Below are 18265 nucleotides of genomic sequence, written 5' to 3' on the forward strand. Positions count from 1 at the left end.
AAACAAGTGAAATTGGAAGTGATGACAAAAAAATGAGCAGACTAATTTGGAACTGGAACACTTATTTAATGGGCACTCTCTCCTGATTGGCTGAAATTGGCAATAACCAGAAAATATATTTTCGGTTTATTAAAGAGCTGGCTTGGGACAGATGCAGAGGCCCTTTACTGATATCAAACTATCAGACAGAATGTACAGTGCTTTAACCTTTAAGCCAAAACCTTTTTGTTTTTATTTAACCAAATAAAACAAAATCATAATACACTAATACTACCACCTTCAAATATAGTACTTGAATTGCATATATTTAGTTAAGTTTGCACCACTGCACAGTACACACAAATGACAAGGTTTGACCCATAGGCTTAACAGTGACCTATTTAAGACTAGCCCTGGTCCAGTGCGTTTGTGAGAACGCGCTAACACACCAGGGCTAATTTAAGACTTATCTAGCTAAGACGTATAACAGCACTAACGTGCTAACAGCACTTTACAGTAGGCTACCGGGTAGCCTACTGTAAAGTGCTGTTAGCATTAGCTAGTGCTAAATGGCAAAAGAAAAACACATTTATAATCTCATAACTCATTCGTATTTTTTTAACGCGGACAAACACAAGTTTGGACTACTAATCCATCATGCAGACACAAAGTGGTAACACTCACGTTAGGTTTTAAAACCTAGCTGGAGAGTGTTGTGTTCACATTACAAATTCAAAGCTCCCGCTTTGCATTTTTATTATTACTTTTTTGCATTAGAGCGGATACGGAAATGGACTTCATTTTCATTTTCTGGCCGGTTTGGAACCTCCACAATCGTTGAATTATACCGCCACCTTGTGTTTATCTCGGAGCACCTAATTAAAATCTGTCTCACAATTTCTGGTGTCTTTATTAAAGAAATTTACACCGTCTTCGCTCCATGATGTAATCTGCGGCCAGTGATTCTTTTCTCGTTTTGTTTTTTACAGCGAGTTGAATTAAACAGAAATAGTAGGTCCACTGGTGCAGGTTTAGGCTAACTTTTGAATACTTTGTCAACAAAATGATTAACAGTAAGTGTAGCACAGTAAAAAATACAACAGAAAAAAAATCACTGTTATATTACATAACTTATATTGTCCAATCCATGTAAAAGCTATAGGGGCGTTTTATTTAAAATAAAAATAAATACAAATGGGAGAGTAAATATGAGAGTAATATGTACTTTTCTCCCTAACGATTTGGAGATTCATGGACATTTCCATTATGACCTCTACGTTTCTTACAATTAATCATCACACACCAGGTCTGTAGATTACAAGTCACAAAAATAGCTACACTAGTAATTTTGCGTGTCAGCAAAACACACTATTTTCAGTTGGCTGTATTAATGAAAGGATACACACAGCACTTAAACTATGTCTTCCATGTGTATCAAGTCGATTGGTTGGATGGGTTCTCAAGAGTTACACTTTCATAAAGACATGAGATTCGTGGAATTGATAATTATGTTATTTTTATTTCAATCTCCTCTGCCAGAACAAACAACATTTTAACATTCTCAAGCATTTTCATTTTCAAGGGTCCCCGGTTTGAACTGAATTAGGCTATGGTCCCCTAATTATTGGCATTTCTGGGACCCCAATGTATATTGTAAAATCACTGTTAATTTAACTTTGAGTGTACAAATGGAACCAAATGGACCCTTAAACCCATAAGGGTCATCATAAGGGTCATTTGGTTCCTAACTATCATTTAGCTGGGGACCCTCTGGAAATCCCTCAAGGGCCCCTAGGGGTCCCCGGACCCCACTTTGGAAACCACTCTAGATGTATTTACTTCACATAATAATTGTGAAGATTAAACCTTTCAATAACCCTTGAGGTTTACGTTGAGAACCACTGGGTTTACGGAATCCACGTTGAGAACCACTGATTTGCAGGAAAGCCAGACGGATTCTACCTTTGCATTTTCTACATCTCCCTTTTATGAGATTTGGCCCCACCTTTTCATTGCTTCGCTGGCCTTTCTCATTCTCATCACTAATAACAATCTCTCACTGCATGTTCTTAGGCCTCTCTCTAGGTCTGCCTGTTTCTTTCTATTTCCTCCTTCCTTTTACTTGGTTCAAAAATTGGGTCACTGTCATCCTCTTGCTCATCTGTTGAGTGACCCTCTCCCTGGCTATTCTCATTACTAAAACACAACAGTCTCTTCAATTGGTTCGCATCATCTGGAATGATCATTGCATTCTTCTTAGGCCTTCCTATAGGTCTACCTGTGCACCTTTTTCTTTTTCCCACCCTCTCTTTCCTCTCCTCATCTCCACCATTCTCAGGGATGCACAATGTGTTACTTTGCTCAGCCTCATCAGCATCAACACCACTGCTCTCCATTTCATCCGTTTTAGCCTCCTCAACATCAGCAGTACTGCTATCCATTTGATTTGCGTCATCTTTTTCTACCTCAGACACTGATCTACTTGTGAACACTGCAATTCTCTTTGGCCTCCCTTTAGGTCTGCCTGAGGACTTATAGTGTCTTCTTTTTCCCACTTTCTCTGCCTTCTCCTTCTCCTCCTCCTCCTCCTCCTCCTCCTCCTCCTCCTCCTCCTCCTCCTCATCATCAGGGTTACACAATGTGTCCTTACTTCGCTCAGCCTCCTCAGCATCAACAGCACTTCTCTCCATTTCATCTGTCTCATCTCTTTCCGTTTCAAACTCATTCCCACTTGTCTTCTTCATCTGAACCGTAATCCCTGGATCAGGGAGTTGTCCATGATAACGCTGGATGTGACTCTTCAGGCTAACATTGTGATTAAAGGACTTATCACAGTGCTGACACTGATAGGGTTTCTCTCCTGTGTGGACACGCATGTGGGATTTGAGGTGAGTTGACTGTGTGAATGAGCGCTGGCACACCTCACATACAAACTGCTTTACTTTTGTGTGGACAGCTACATGCCTCTGCAGTTGATCGCCAAGTGAAAACTCCATATTGCATACGTGGCAAATATGTCTAGTGGGGCCTCTGTGACTCACCAGGTGGTCACTGCGCTCTTGCATCTTGGCAAACACTTTTGGACAGTCAGGACATTGATAGGGCTTCCGTGCAGGGGGATGACTCTGCTCGTGGACGAGCTTGTCTGACCTCGTTCCGAAGGTTGAGAAGCAATACTTGCACACATGCTTGTAGCCATCCTTGTGGATCCTGTTGTGAGCTTTTAGATTACCCTCACTTAAAAATCTCTTGCCACACACATTACAAGAATAGGGCTTTGTGTTCTCACATGTGTGAGTCTGACTGTAGAAAAAAGCTCCACATTCAGGACAGAGTTTGCGGCAATACTTTTCATGTTTCTTATCGGCATCAGACTCACTGCCTGCATCTTCATCAGACTCACTGTCTGCAAGCTTGCTGTCTATATTGTGGTGCTGCAGTGGATCCCAATCACTGTCTGAATTATGGTCTTCCTCACTAGATCCTTCATCCGAGGAGTCATTCTCATCACTAAAACCAATAATTTCAGTAATGGCAGCAACAGATGTCTCTGGATCCTCACTAGGTCCTTCATCCAAGGAAAGTTTTTCATCACTAAAGCCAATAATTTCAGTAATGGCAGCAGCAGAACTCTCTGGATCACTGGTGCAGCTACGAGGGTCACCCGAGGGCACTGCCTGTAAAACAGAGAATAGATGACCAGTAATCTCTGCAGTTGGAATGATTCTCTCGTGGTTACATTACATTAATTTGGTTATCTTGGTACAGTATCGTGCCCATCTGTAAAAGGTGGGAAGTTTGTATAATAAACCATATATTAGCTGAGGAGGTTGGTACGGATTTTCATTGAATATGTACTGACAGGACATTATAATTGTAACATCATCCTGTGATCCTAATATGTTTGTTGATGAAAATTGCAAATACCTATATTTGAAGACAAGATCATCAATGACAAAAAGTCAGGTTGTTGTAGTTTGAATTCATTTTATTCAAACACAGATGTTTCTATAATATAGAGATTTGTAGCATTGTGTGTGAGAATAAATTCAAGCTAAAACATGAAGCAGCCAGGCCTAACACCACTATGAGGCCGATAAAAAAAGAAGTCCCTTCCTTGGCCTATTGGGAGTATGCATGCAAAGTGTTGTGTTGATCGGTCCAGTGATTTGCAAGATTAGCTGTGGACAGACAGATGTACGCAACTACGCACAAAATAAATATCTCCACCTGCCATCATTCCGGCCTTGGGGAGATAAAAAAAAACATAAAGAAAACATGGACCTATTAATGGCTGTGTTGTGTTATTCAACACATTCCTTTCTCCGCAATATGCAATATTAATAAGCATATAATGGATACTAATTAACTATTTAAATAACCTCCAGTCGCTGACTCTTCCAGTTCCTGCTGAAATTGCATTGGAGGCACATCTGATGAACAGCCAGGAAGGTCCCTCTTATCGTCTTCTTGACTTCACACACAAAGCCACACGCTGGACAGTCTTCAAACAGCTCGAGGAGACAGTATTCATCCACAATGAATTTAGGGACATCATTTATGGAGGGTGAGGCTTGTCTGCACAATGAATAGGAGACAAATGGGGGGGGGGGGGGAAGGTAAAAGGCTACATGAAACAAGTGTCAGTGAATACCAGAAGTGATAATATTAAATCAGAATCAACTTTATTGTCAGTTGTCACATCACTGGTTTCAAGATGTAAAGAAGTGGGTGACATTTGTTTTTACAGGTTAAGTAAATTCCTCACAGAGGAACATGAAGGGAGAAAAAAACTGTCCAGTCAAGTTACAGTATTACTACTATACTAGTATAGCCAGAATGTTGCCTCCCACAATTTTCAAACGCTTCCATCATACACGGAAGCTCTGAAAATGATTAAGCTATAAATTGGATGCAACGTCTCCTCCCCACTTCCGTGTCTTCTTTACAGTGGGGCAAATTTACCCAAATATAAATCCAAATCATCTAAACATATATAGCTTTCAGAAATTTAAATTAAAAATATATGTAAAGATATTTTAAGATATATTTTTGTGTTGTACTATGTGTACTATATAGCTTTTGGAGGTTGTGAAATAGTTGTCTGGCTACGTAAGACTACTACTACTACTACTATATTAGTTCTATTCAATTAGCCATTATCATCATTATGCTTTGGAGCCGACTTACGATAACATTGACTCTGTCGAGACAGGTTCTCCAGGGATGTAAGGCTCAGTGTAGACTCCATGGTCATCTTGTTTCAGCCCTCGTCTCTTAGAGGGTTTAAAGGGCTTCCGGAATTGGATTGGAGGTGGTCTTTTCCATTGGACTGGTGTACCAATGGCAACACTCACAGTAAGCACCCTTGTCTGAGTTGCCTCAGTTGTCTGAGAACCTAATTGGAAAACATGGCCTTGTTTGTTAAGTACATTCAAGCTGGCGTACCAATTTTCGGCATTCAAACTTTTTTTTCCCTTCGTACTTAATTATAAAATAGCTTTAGATTGCTAAAATGCCATTATAACACGTGAAAGTGGATAATTGGGCAACACACCACAGAAATAGCAGTTATTAAATAACCAGGAAATATTACAATTGACAAACCTTGACTTCTTCGATAAACTAGGGTGTTGCTGGAGAGCTGGGTGCCAACAGAACGAACAATCTGTTCTGACGGACCTACCAGTCCACTCCTGGAACGTAGGTACTGTTGGTACGTGTGGTGGCCTGGTCTCATGGAAGATACACTATCAGTCTGAAAATAAAGTGTTGGCTTTTATTTAGAATTGAAAATAAATTAATACTAATAGCTGGCTGTTGGGCTGGCAGCTACCCCTTATGGAAAGTACTGTAAGTGGCGATTCGTAATTATAATGAATAAGAGTAGATCTACGGGTACCCTCATAGTCTATACATTAGACTCTATAGCTTGTAGTAGCAATAGTAGCATTAATGCATAATGTGCATAATTTAACTGCACAAAAGCTGCAAGCCGAGACAACAAGGTCAGTAATACATGTAATTCAGTATCCATATTGATGGTCAACAAATGTGGGTTACTGTCTGCATCATTGTTTTACAAAAGATCTCCATTCCTGCCTGTCCACACTGTATGAGGGTGGATTCTGCCGATGCTTTTCAATGAGAATGGAGCGTTCTTTTGACAACATTTGTGAATGACAACAAACGGGATTTGACCCAGATGTAAGTGCTGAAATTAGCTGGTATTTTAATATTTGGTGACACTGAAGTAAAGAATTTTTAAACTTGAGCTTTCGTCTGGACGCAAGTCCTTTTAGTTTGTGCGTCATACAATCTCCCAGGCTTAGCCTGCCGGAAGATCAATTTATTGGGGATTGCCATCATCAGCCATAACATCTAGTATCCAGTTAGTTGCTACTAACCTTGTCAGGGTCTTCAACTTTCAACATGAGAGGTGTGCTGTAACATTGGTTGTGGGTGTCTTGTTGGGTTGAACTCTATTGTTGAAAAAAAGACAGGCCAGCAATAAACAAATTCACTAACGTACAAAAACATACATGTTCTTTGAATGCCCTGCCTGCGAGTTATCTCTCCTGATTGAATAAGATTCAATTAATATCTCAACCTAAAAATACATCTGGTTAATCAAGTGATCTATACTAATGAATAGTACTCATTAGTATAGATCACTTGATTAAACAGAAAATGCATTTTAACACATACATAATGCACACACACACGCACGTGCACACACACACACGTTTTTTTTTTAATGAAAATGTTTTCACATCTAGTATCCATTATAGTTGTTAATGATAATAACCTCGTCACGCTCTTCAGCTCTCAACATGGGAGGTGTGCTGTAACCTTGGCTGTGCTTGTTTTCTTGTTGTGATGAACTCTAATGGAGAAAAAGAAAATAATAACAATGCATATATTAACTAATGTATCAGCACAAAAACATAAGCTACATATTCTTTGAATGCCCTGCATCATTTCTAGTTGCAGATTGTTTCTGTAGCATTTTAAAATTTCACCCCCAATTTTTTTTTTTAATAATATAGTTATATGCAATATACATTACTCGGTTTTGCCTGATCATTTTATGATCAGTCATTCTGGGGGTAAGTATTTATTTTGGGCATGTCATAGGTGAACATTTTTGGGTGATAAATTGATAAATCTCGACACAATCTAAATATCTAGATAGAAGAGCAGGGAGACTAAATACAACCAACCCAATTGTATACGTTATATTGTTGCGACAGTAGGTCACATTACTATGAAAATCTGCAAAACCTGTCAGTCAGTCAGTCTGTCCGTCCGTCACGCCACTATATGGCTGTCAGTCCGTCACGCCTTGTGAGATGCTCCATATATGAAGATCACGACACTGACCTCATCAAACCCTGGATAGCCATACAAGGAGAAGACTGGATCATCACCTAGATCTGCATATATGGAGCTGGCCAGTAACTCTACATCTGACCTCAAACCCTTAGATCTCCATATATGGAACTGACCTGCTCTGACATTCCATATGCTGATCCTTCCTCACCTGTCCTTCCTCTTCGATGTATCCCTTTTGAGTTCTCAACAGGCCCGAAAATTAAGGTCCAGCCCTACCTGGGCCGGTGGGCCCTAACTGGTCTTGCCTGAGGCCCCGCCTGGCCTTACACTAATTAGCACACATTTTACGCCCTCAATTTTATTTTAAAAGAAGAGAAAATCCATATATGGGCATTCTTCTAACCCTCAGGATATGTGTCTTACTGGTATTAACATACTCTACCATACAGATTGGATACATTTTAATTGTATTAATTAAACATTTTACATAATGAGGCTTTACATACAGTATCATTGAATGGCAAATAAAAATAGCTATATTTACAAAAGAGAGGAATAACAGTACTTGTACAGTGTACTCCCTTCAATTTTTTCAAGGGGCTTTAAAATGCATCTCCACTTGTGATTTTCTAACAGTTGCTTTAGTTTAAGGGCTCTGTCTTTTTGGCAAATCTAGCCTTTTCAAGCCAGTTTGAAGGAAGTCATGCAGAGATTGACATCTCTGGCTTTCTTCAAAACTGCCCTAAAAATAAGCACGTTAAAAAAGAGAAGATGGTATAACTCAGTGGGTGACGTGGGGAAATACTTTAGATGTGAAAGATGTGTTTTGTGATTGTTTCGTTCCTGAGCTATTGAGCCCGGAAGAGCGAATCTGTGAATCTCTTTCCATCTTTACTCAAGTACACTAGTCTGACTACGTTTCCACAGACAGGAAATTATTCTGAAAGACTTACAGTTGAGAGACGGATTGTTGGCATTATTGCTCCGAGTCCCCGTTTCAAAATCCATGTTCCTTCAAAACCAGGCATGACCATGCCAATGTTTTCATATGAATCCAGCGAAAAGTGATTCTTGCACACGAACAGACTACATTTCTTGGGCAGCGAAGCAGGAGCATTGCCGTCAAAGATAAAATCAATCAACTTCGATTTGATCTCCGCTTGAGAAGGGACTCTGTGTGTAAAGATGCTTTGGTCCTTGCAGCCAACAACTGAACAGGTCTTTTCACCAACTGGACCTCTAGTTCCATATGAGGCTAGGTGAATTCCAGAAGAGTTATCCATGATGTTACAGCTAGAGTCCAGGCAGCGAAAGAAAAGAATGGCGGATGATGTAAACACATGCTCCACATGTAATGAGAAGTTAGCTCCACTAGAGGGTGATCTTCTGCAGCTGTGCTGTGGCCACATGGTGAACTCAGAGGGAGAACTATGGCCGATCTCTTCAGAATAAAAGTATCCTCTAGACTAGAGTAAACAAACTATTAAAACAATTAATTATTTAAACATAAATATACAACACAAATTATGTTTGTCATTTGTCTTTTTTAATAATATCTCAGACCACTGTGTGTAATTTTCTTTGTGGAAAAAGAGATCCTTGGTTGTACAGCTGTACTCTGCCTGTAGATAAGAGACCCTACGGTTGTGCCATTTGTGAAACAAGTTTGTAAATATCTGAAAATCAGTTAGCTGTATTAAAGGAAGGATCCACGAAGCGCTCCAACTATGTCTTCTATGTGTATCAAGTCAATTGGTTGGATGGTTCTCAAGATATGAGGGAGGATGATACACACTACCATAGACATGAGATTTGTGGAATTTATATTCTATTCTTTATTGCAGTCTCCTCTGCCAGAACAAACATAATTTTAACATCAGCCATTCTTCAGAAAAAAGTAATTTACAGTAGTGATTCTCAACGATTCTAATACGCATCAGGCTAGCCATGGAATCCACGTTGAGGACCACTGATTTGCAGGACAGCCAGACCAATGGATTCTACCTTTGCATTTTTCATTGTTTCCCTGGCCTCTCTTATCATCACTAATACATCCTCGGCTCTCACTGCATGTTCTTAGGCCTCCCTCTAGGTCTGTCTATCATTTTCCTTCTCTTCCTTTTACTTAGTTCAAAAATTGGGTCACTGTCATGCTCTTGCTCCTCATCCGTTGAGTCACCCTCTCCCTGGCCTCTCTCATTCTCATTACTAACACACAACAGTCTATCATCTAAGGTGATCACTGCATTCTTCTTAGGCCTTCCTTTAGGTCTGCCTGAGGGCTTATAATACCTTCTTCTCCCCACCTTCTCTTCCTTCTTCTCCTCCTCATCAGGGTTACACAATGTGTCCTTACTTCGCTCAGCCTCCTCAGCATCAACAGCACAGATCTCCATTTCAATTGTTTCATCTTTTTCTGCCTCAGACTCAGTCCTACTTGTCTTCTCCATCAGCACTTTTTCCCCTGGGTCAGGGACTTGTCCATGATAACGCTGGATGTGACTCTTCAGGCTAACATTGTGATTAAAGGACTTGTCACAGTGCTGACACTGATAGGGTTTCTCTCCTGTGTGGACACGCATGTGGGATTTGAGGTGGGTTGACTGGGTGAATGAGCGCTGGCACAGCTCACATACAAACTGCTTTACTTTTGTGTGGACAGCTACATGCCTCTGCAGGTGCTGGTCACTTGAAAACTCTGTGTTGCATATGAGGCAAATATTTCTTTTGGGGCCTCTGTGACTGACCAGGTGGACACTGCGCTCTTGCATCTTGGCAAACACCTCTGGACAGTCAGGACATTGATAGGGCTTCAGTGCAGGGGGATGACGTTGCTCGTGGACAAGTTTGTCTGACCTTGTTCCGAAGGTTGAGAAGCAGTACTTGCACACATGCTTGTAACCATCCTCGTGGGTCTTGCTGTGAGCTTTTAGATGACCCTCACTTAAAAATCTCTTGCCACACATGTTACAAGAAAAGGGCTTTTTGTTCTCACATGTGTGAGTCTGACTGTAGAAAAAAGCTCCACATTCAGGACAGAGTTTCAGTTTGCGGCAATCCTTTTCATGTTTCTCATCTGCAATAGGCTCACTGCCTGTATCTTCATCAGACTCACTGTCTACAAGCTTGCTGTCTCTATTGTGGTGTTTCAGCGGATCCCAATCACTGTCTGAATGATGTTCTTCATCACTAGATCCTTCATCCGAAGAGTCATTCTCGTCACTAAAACCAGTAATTTCAGTAATGGCAGCAACAGAAGTCTCTGGATCCTCAGTAGAAACTTCACAATTGTCATCACTAAAGCCAACAATTTCAGTAATGGCAGCAACAGAAGTCTCTGCATCCTCAGTAGATACTTCATCGAAGGAATCATTTTCATCACTAAAGCCAACTATTTCAGTAATGACAGCAGCAGAACTCTCTGGATCACTGGTGCAGCTACGAGAGTCACCCAAGGGCACTACCTGTAAAACAGAATAGATGATCAGTAATCTCTGCAGTTGGAACGATTCTCTCGTGGTTCCATTACATTAATTTGGTTAAAGTTGGGAAGTTTGTAAAATAAACAATTATCTGAGGAGGTTGGTACTGATTGCCATTGAGTATGTAGTAATATAAACAGGATATTATAACATCATCATCCTAATATGTTTGTTGATGAAAACTGCAGACACCCAGTAACAGTAACACAATGTACCACAGATGTTAAAAAAAGGCAGCATTGTGTAAATAAATTCAAGAAAAAACACGTGCCTTCCTTGGCCTACTGGGAGTATGCATGCAAGTGTAAAGATTAGCTGTGGACAGACAAATGCACGCACACAAGCAAAATCTCCACCTGCCATCATTCCAGCCTTGGGGAGATGAAAAATGAAAGAAAACATTTAACCTATCCATGAATAAAGATATAATGGATACTAATTAACTATTTAAATAACCTCCAGTTGTTGACTCTTCCAGTTCCTGCTGAAGTTGCATTGGAGGCACAGCTGATGAACAGCCAAGAAGGTCCCTCTTATAGTCTTCTGGACTTCACACATGAAGCCACACGCTGGACAGTCTTCAAACAGCTCGAGCAGACAGTATTCATCCACAATGTATTTAGGGACATCATTTATGGAGGGTGAGGCTTGTCTGCACAATGAATAGGAGATAAAATAGTAAATTCCTCACAGAGAAACATATCCACATGAAGGGAGAAAAAACTGTCCCGTCCAGTAACATACACACACAAAATCATATAAACATATATAGAATGGAAATTAAAATATAAAGATGTTTTTTTGTACAGAAATGACAAACAGTTGACAGCTTCCTCTCTCATATTTTGAGAGGTGTAGTTCAAGACTCTATAGGTTTCAGAGGTTGTGAATGGTGTGGAGACTAGTACTATATTAGTTCTATTCAACTAGCCATTATCATCATTATGCTTTGGAGACGACTTACGATAGCATTGACTCTGTCGAGAGAGGTTCTCCAGAGATGTAAGGCTCAGTGAAGACTCCATGACCATCATCTTGTTTCAGCCCTCTTTCAGAGGGTTTAAAGGGCTTCCGGAATGTTGAGCTCTGGATTGGAGGTGGTCTTTGGACTGCTGTACCAATGGCAACACTCACAGTTGCCTGAGAACCTAATTGGAAAACATAGCCTTGTTTATTAACTACTTTCAACCTGGCGTAACAATTTTCGACAAACAATTAAAAAAATGTCCAACAAATAAAAAAAGAAAGAAAACATATTTTACATGTTTGTAATTTTTTTTAGAAATGGACAAAAAAATAGCAAATCTACCAGCTCACAATGTGTCACATCACAGCACATTGTGAGCTGGTTGATTGGCTATTTTCACACGACACTGTAATATGAAAGTGGATATTTGGGCAACACACCACAAAAATAACAGTTAATAATCCAATTGGCAAACCTTGACTTCTTCGATGCACTAGCGTGTTCTTGGAGAGCTGGGTGCCAACAGAATGAACAGATCTCAGAGATCTGTCAGTCTGGCAACCTATGTCCCTGGAACGTTGGTACTGCAGAAATACCTTATCCTAAGAACACATTAGAATAGGTTTAGTTTAGTTCAGATGAAGCAAAGAATACTCTGCCACCCTCTCCCAATTGATTATAATTTTTAAATCCAAGTAAAGTGAAGTCGATAAATAAACACTGACCCCTGCAAGCTACACATGTATTTTTAGAATGGACAATACACATTCATTGAAATATCTATTATTTTAATGTTAAATTTGCCACGTTTGGCCAAGAGACATCCTTATGTAAATTTGAGAAATCAGTGCAGATGTGATGGTGGCCTGCTCTCATGAAACTAAAGGTAAAGGTTGTGGGGTTTTTTTAGATTGAAAGTAATACATTCTAAATGTTGTTTGGCTGGCAGCTAGCCCTTATGGAAAGCCCTGCAAGTGGTGTTACCTAAGTAGATCTACTGGTACCCTCATAGTCTATAGCTTGCGTCCTGCACATGTAGGCAGTAGTAGCATTAATGTATAACGTGCAAAATTGAACTGCACAAAGAGCTGCTTGCATAGACAACAAGGTCAGTATAGTAATACTTGTAATTCAGTATCCATATGTAACTGGGAGAGATCATTTTTGTTGACTGCATTTTGCTCATGATTTAAATTTCTTTGCACATATTACATATTTATTGGGAAATTGTATTTTAATATTTGGTGACACTGAAGTAAAGCATTTTTAAACTTGAGCTTTCGTTTGGACAGTTCAGTTTAGTTTGTGCGTCACACAGGTTTCTATCTCCCAGGCTTAGCCTGTACTACAGCCACAACATAACGTATCCTTTCTTTGATGATTCTTCCATGATACTAACCTTGTCACGGTCTTCAACTCTCAACATGAGAGGTGTGCTGTAACATTGGTTGTGGGTGTCTTGTTGGGATGAACACTATTGGTGAAAGATACAATGTAAACAACAATAAATAAATTCATTCATGTAAAACATGCCCTGACTGCATCATTAGTTGCAGAGCATTTCGGCAACATCGTTAGAGCACTACATTGATACTAGTAAGCATTGCTATAGTGTTAATTTGAAAATACATTTTCAGGTGGGTATGAAATCTTCAGCCAAAATGGATTAAGTACTAATAGGCCTACATTAGCTTCAATTGTATATAGTTCCAGTTTTTTCTGCTCATTTCTTTGTGTGATCACTTCCAAATTCATCCAGTTCTCTCCTGATTTGATAAAATTGGCAATTTGGCATCTCAACCTGAAAATGCATTTTCTGGTTACTCAAGAGCTCTATCTATATCACAATATAAAGCAATTTAACACTTTCATTGTACATAATCTACAGTGTTTGCGCGCACACACACACACACACACACACACACACACACACACACACACACACACACACACACACACACACACACACACACACACACACACACACACACACACACACACACACACACACACACACACACACACACACACACACACACACACGTTTTTAAAATGTTTTCACATCTAGTATCCATTATAGTTGTCGTTAATAATAACCTTGTCACGCTCTTCAGCTCTCAACATGTGAGGTGTGCTGTAACCTTGGCTGTGGGTGTTTTCTTGTTGTGATGAACTCTATTGGAGAAAAGGACAATGAAAACAATATCAATGAATGGATACATACACTAATGTATCAGCACAAAAACATAAGCTACATATTCTTTGAATGCCCTGCATCATTACTAATTGCAGATCGTTTCTGCAGCATTGTTAAAGGAATCTTTTTAGGACTGGCCTAAAAAGATGTTAAATAAATGGTTGATGCAGCGTTCAAAATCGTTATAGCTTTTGGAGGCACTCCTCGCCACGACAGCTCCGCACCTCTCGCGGCCAATGAGCACCATTGTGCCCGACGATTCCTCCCTCCTGTACGGGTAGAATCCAGGCTTCAACCCGGCAGGCAGTGGCGGTCATCTGGGGGTGGTGACTGGTGACTCACTTTAGCGACTTCCACCATTTCAACAAATGAGCCACTTCACAAACCACTTCACATGAACGATATTGATAACCAGAAGATTTGGGGGATATATATATAGCTGAAATCACGTTTGTGACTGCGATGTTGTATACATTTTCCCATATTATTAAATCACCACTACCATACCATTTAATACCATTATACACGGCCCGAACACCCTGAATCCCCGGATGTGAACACACCAACAATGAAAAAATCTAAACTGTCTGAAGTGAGTGCTGCAACAGCGCCCCCTTTTGGTACCTAGGGAAACAGCCAGGAACGGACAAAGCTGGGCATTGGAGTGGCTGCACCCTATGGTTGCACCACTCAAAAACACGGATTTCCGATAGGAGGGTGGAGGAGATTCCTGGTTGGTTACGGTGTCGAGCACATGGCCAACGCTGAGGGATGTGGCCGTTTTTAAATAGATTTGGAATATTCATCTGTCAGTGAGGATGAAGATAAAAGAGGATTGAAAAAGAAATCGAAAAGAAAGAAAGGCAACTGAAGGAAGTGAATGAATATGTAATAGGGATGGTAGCAGAGAAACAGATTGATGGCCTCTTCAGCGATCCACATGCTGTGAGAAAGTTGATTGTCGGAAAGATTGAAGAAGTCAACTCAGTGAGAGTGGAAGGGGGATGGTCATAGTAGAATGCAAAAACAAGGATCAGATGTACAACGCTATGGATAAAATCTATTAGTTTAGAGAATGTCCGGTGAATGAAGAGTTGAAGAAAGGGAGTAATAAGTGGTGTACCACAGTGAAGAAAGGAGCATTTGTCAATAGAGGGTATGCGCATGCATAAAGTGAATGGCAGATCGAGTGGCAAAGTGAGTTTAATGTTGATTAAAGTCATTAATGCAATCAAATATGACTTTTCTGTTTGGATGTATGGGCTGTCAAGGCCAGAAAGTAGTTTTTTGCCACTCAGTAGGCATTTCAGCATAACTTCCTGGTATGATGATGATGTCACGCGCATACCCTCTATTATGTTGACGGTGTATGCCAAGAGACAAGAATGGTACTTTGGAGACAGAGTACGTTAGGATAGGGGTTCTCAACCCGTGGGTCGCGACCACTCAGGGGGTCCTAACTCAGGCCCTGCACTGAAGGTGAACATTACGTAGGTTCGTCACAGTGTCCCAGGAAAAAGGAGATTAAAGTGAGTAAAGCAGGAAAGACGTCATACGCTGAAGCAGTGGAGAAAGTGGAGGGGAGCAATCAATGAAAGGATGGCTTCACAACAGGCTGAACAGGAAGCGAGGGAAAAAGTGAAATGGAGCTGAGCGGGGTATCTACATGGACAAGAAAAGATTTCTGGCATTTATTGCCAACCATGGTGATTAATTGTGCGGGGGAGATAAAGGCAAATCATAAAGGATTAAGATTATTTTGGATGCAGCAAGAACATTTATGGATGTGATGGATGTCCTGTCCTGAGAGAGGAAGGGATTCACGCCTACTCCGACTCTATAGGAGGCAGTGATGTAAATAGGTTTTCAATGTAATGGGTCCTAGGATGGTGGGACACAGGAGTGGTCTTTTAGAATCGAAAGGATTCTAAAAGACCACCCCTGCGTCCCACAAGTAGGATTCATAAAATGTCCCTGGCCTGGGGAGATGAGCCCCAGGGACATTTTATGAGCCCTACTTCAACAACATTAGAGTACAGTATTCAGTATTGCATCCCAGGACCCCCAGAGGGTGACATGGTTGCGTCCTTTCTCAATTTAGTGAGTCTACTAAAGGCTCATACATACTCCAGTTTTTGGTGATCATCACTGTGACTGACGTAATGGTGTAGTTTTCCAACCCTTTAAAAACTACACCGCGGTGATAAGCTATCACCAAAAACTATGTATGTATGAGCCTTAAAGGATGCAGGCTAATTGCATCACTGAACACACACCATATGACCGGCAGAGTCAGGCAGAGTAACACGATTGTCTCAATTTAATTGTGCCAAAATTGTGAAAATATTGAATGCAACTCTACCTGAGGCTGTGACGATGCCTATGTTCAGTGCTGTGTTTAGGATGCAGGTTATTTGCATCACTGAGTAGACATATAAGTTACATTGTCCGCTGTTATATGATATAACAGAGCGGACAATGTTTGTTGAATGGGATTATTTTGAATGGACACTTTATTACATTTGATTTTGTACTGCATAATTTTGGAACACTCCAGTCCAGATGGTGACGGTAATGCACATGAATTGGTTTGGCAACTGCCAATAAACCGATAGAAGAAGAGAGGAGGGCGTCTGCAGAAAAACAAAACACCCCAGCCAGCATAATTAAACAGTGGCTCCGTTTAATTCTGTGATTAATCTGTGAAGAGCGGTTGGCAATATATTACTCCCCGCTTCAAACGCCTGCTTACTGTGAAACCAGCCGTATGCATCGCCAACTTTTCATAAGAATCCACCGTAAAGTGATATTGACACACAGAAAAGGACTTTGCTTGATCACTGGAGGGAGTGGAGGAACGCTGCCGTTAAAAAATTAAATTAAAGCCACTCCGATTTAAAGTCCTCTTGAGCAGGGAGTCAGGGACTATGTGTAATAGGCTACTGCTTTGGTTGATACCTACCGCACAAGTATGGGATGATTTAAGACTTTAGACATCGTGAAAACCAGTAATGGCGGCGGTTGTCAACAAACTTTTTCTCTGGAGGACCCCGGGACCTTTCCACAATACACAAAGGCTAACCACAGGAAATTATTCTGAAAGACTTACAGTTGAGAGACGGATTGTTGGTATTGCTCCCGGTTTCAACAACCATTTCCTTGAAAAACCAGCCCTAATCATGCCAATGTTTTCATATGAATCCAGAGAAAAGTGATTTATGCACACAAACATCTTAGCGGGCATTTTAGCGGGAACGTTGCCGTCAAAGATAAAATCAATCCACTTCGATTTGATATCCTCTTGAGCAGGGACTGTGTGTTTCGAGAGGCCAAAGTCCTTGCAGCCAACAACTGAACAGCGATGAACTCCAGATGCCATGGTGTTAGAGTCCAACGAGGGAAAGAAAATAATTTCGGATGATGAATCAGATGTAAACACATGCTCCACGTGTAACGCAGTTAGCTCCACCAGAGGTGATCTTCTGCAGCTGCGTGGTCACATGTTGACGTTGAACCATGTTGCCAGATTGTGGACACACAATAATATACTGGCGAACGGCTGTGGAAAGCCTCAAGCCTGGTGACGCGAAGTAAACGAACGCCAAGAAAACGAAAACAACTCATCTCTAATAACGGATTTATTAGAATTTCTTCTTGTAGAACAGTTTCAACGGGATGTTTTTACTGACACTTTTTACTTAATTGACCGAGGTCTTATTCTGAAGTATTTGCTAGCTCTCAACCAGGAAGTAAACAGGAAGAGTTGGCTTATTTGGCTCAGCCTTGACGGGGCTCTCTATTTCATTGATTTATTAGACAACTAACATTGATGTTCAAATATAGTACTGCACAAAAACTTAACACAAAGCATTGCGATATAAATACTTACAGTTGGGATTAGGACACGAACACTTGGTATTGATCCTTGTTGCAAAATAAGTTTGTTAGCAAATCCACTCTCAAATTGACCAAGATTTGAAAAACTTTCTGTTGTGAAATGATGAGCGCACACCAAGAGACGCTTCTTTGAAATCACTGGTGGAACATTGCCATCAAAAATAAAATTCATCCACCTGGAGCGTGTGTCTTCATTTAGGCCTGCTGGGAGATGGTGTAAAGACTTGTGTCTATCGACACAGCCAACAACAGAGCAGATTGATCGATCTTTAGCATCCATTATTACAGTTACAGCAGCATCACGAACATGTTATTTAGGAGAGGAAGGGGCGGGGAGAGAAGTGGTGGGCAGGGGATAGAGGTTTGTGGGCTGTGACGAAGAAGTCCACGGTCCAACCAGAGGACCTG

General features: G+C 40.7%; 1 protein-coding gene across 3 annotated transcripts; it reads right to left on the reverse strand.

The window, feature by feature from the left end:
• Positions 1-1498: 1498 nt before the first annotated feature.
• LOC306943930 (uncharacterized protein) lies at positions 1499-18167 on the reverse strand. Of its 3 annotated transcripts, none has more exons than XM_079530476.1 (9): positions 17850-18167; positions 13861-13938; positions 13163-13237; positions 12239-12365; positions 11761-11944; positions 11253-11448; positions 8268-10778; positions 6788-6865; positions 6399-6461 (listed from the first exon to the last, which is right to left on the reverse strand). In XM_079530476.1, exons 1-7 carry the CDS (start codon positions 18135-18137, stop codon positions 9378-9380), a joined length of 2349 nt encoding a protein of 782 aa, XP_079386602.1. In that variant the 5' UTR covers positions 18138-18167; the 3' UTR covers positions 6399-6461; positions 6788-6865; positions 8268-9377. The 3 variants fall into 3 exon arrangements, with proteins under 3 accessions (XP_079386601.1, XP_079386602.1, XP_079386603.1); XM_079530477.1 differs by lacking the exon at positions 17850-18167 and adding an exon at positions 17070-17746; XM_079530475.1 differs by lacking the exons at positions 11253-11448; positions 11761-11944; positions 12239-12365; ... (1 more) ...; positions 13861-13938; positions 17850-18167 and adding exons at positions 1499-3656; positions 4362-4557; positions 5170-5377; positions 5587-5737 and having other exon boundaries at positions 6387-6461; positions 8268-9360.
• Between the last annotated feature and the right edge of the window lie 98 nt (positions 18168-18265).

Source organism: Electrona antarctica, assembly GCF_951216825.1.
Source record: "Electrona antarctica genome assembly, chromosome: 19".
NCBI lineage: Eukaryota > Metazoa > Chordata > Actinopteri > Myctophiformes > Myctophidae > Electrona > Electrona antarctica.

What these genes read in the sequence shown, in the direction of transcription:
- LOC306943930 (XM_079530475.1), bottom strand. Translation starts at nt 8,723, where the DNA reads ATGTGGCCACAGCACAGCTGCAGAAGATCACCCTCTAGTGGAGCTAAC. An exon ending in AGTTTATCGAAGAAGTCAAG is followed by an intron (nt 5,378 to 5,586) that starts GTTTGTCAATTG and finishes TTTTCCAATTAG; the next exon opens with GTTCTCAGACAACTGAGGCA. An exon ending in GGAAGAGTCAGCGACTGGAG is followed by an intron (nt 3,657 to 4,361) that starts GTTATTTAAATA and finishes TCTGTTTTACAG; the next exon opens with GCAGTGCCCTCGGGTGACCC.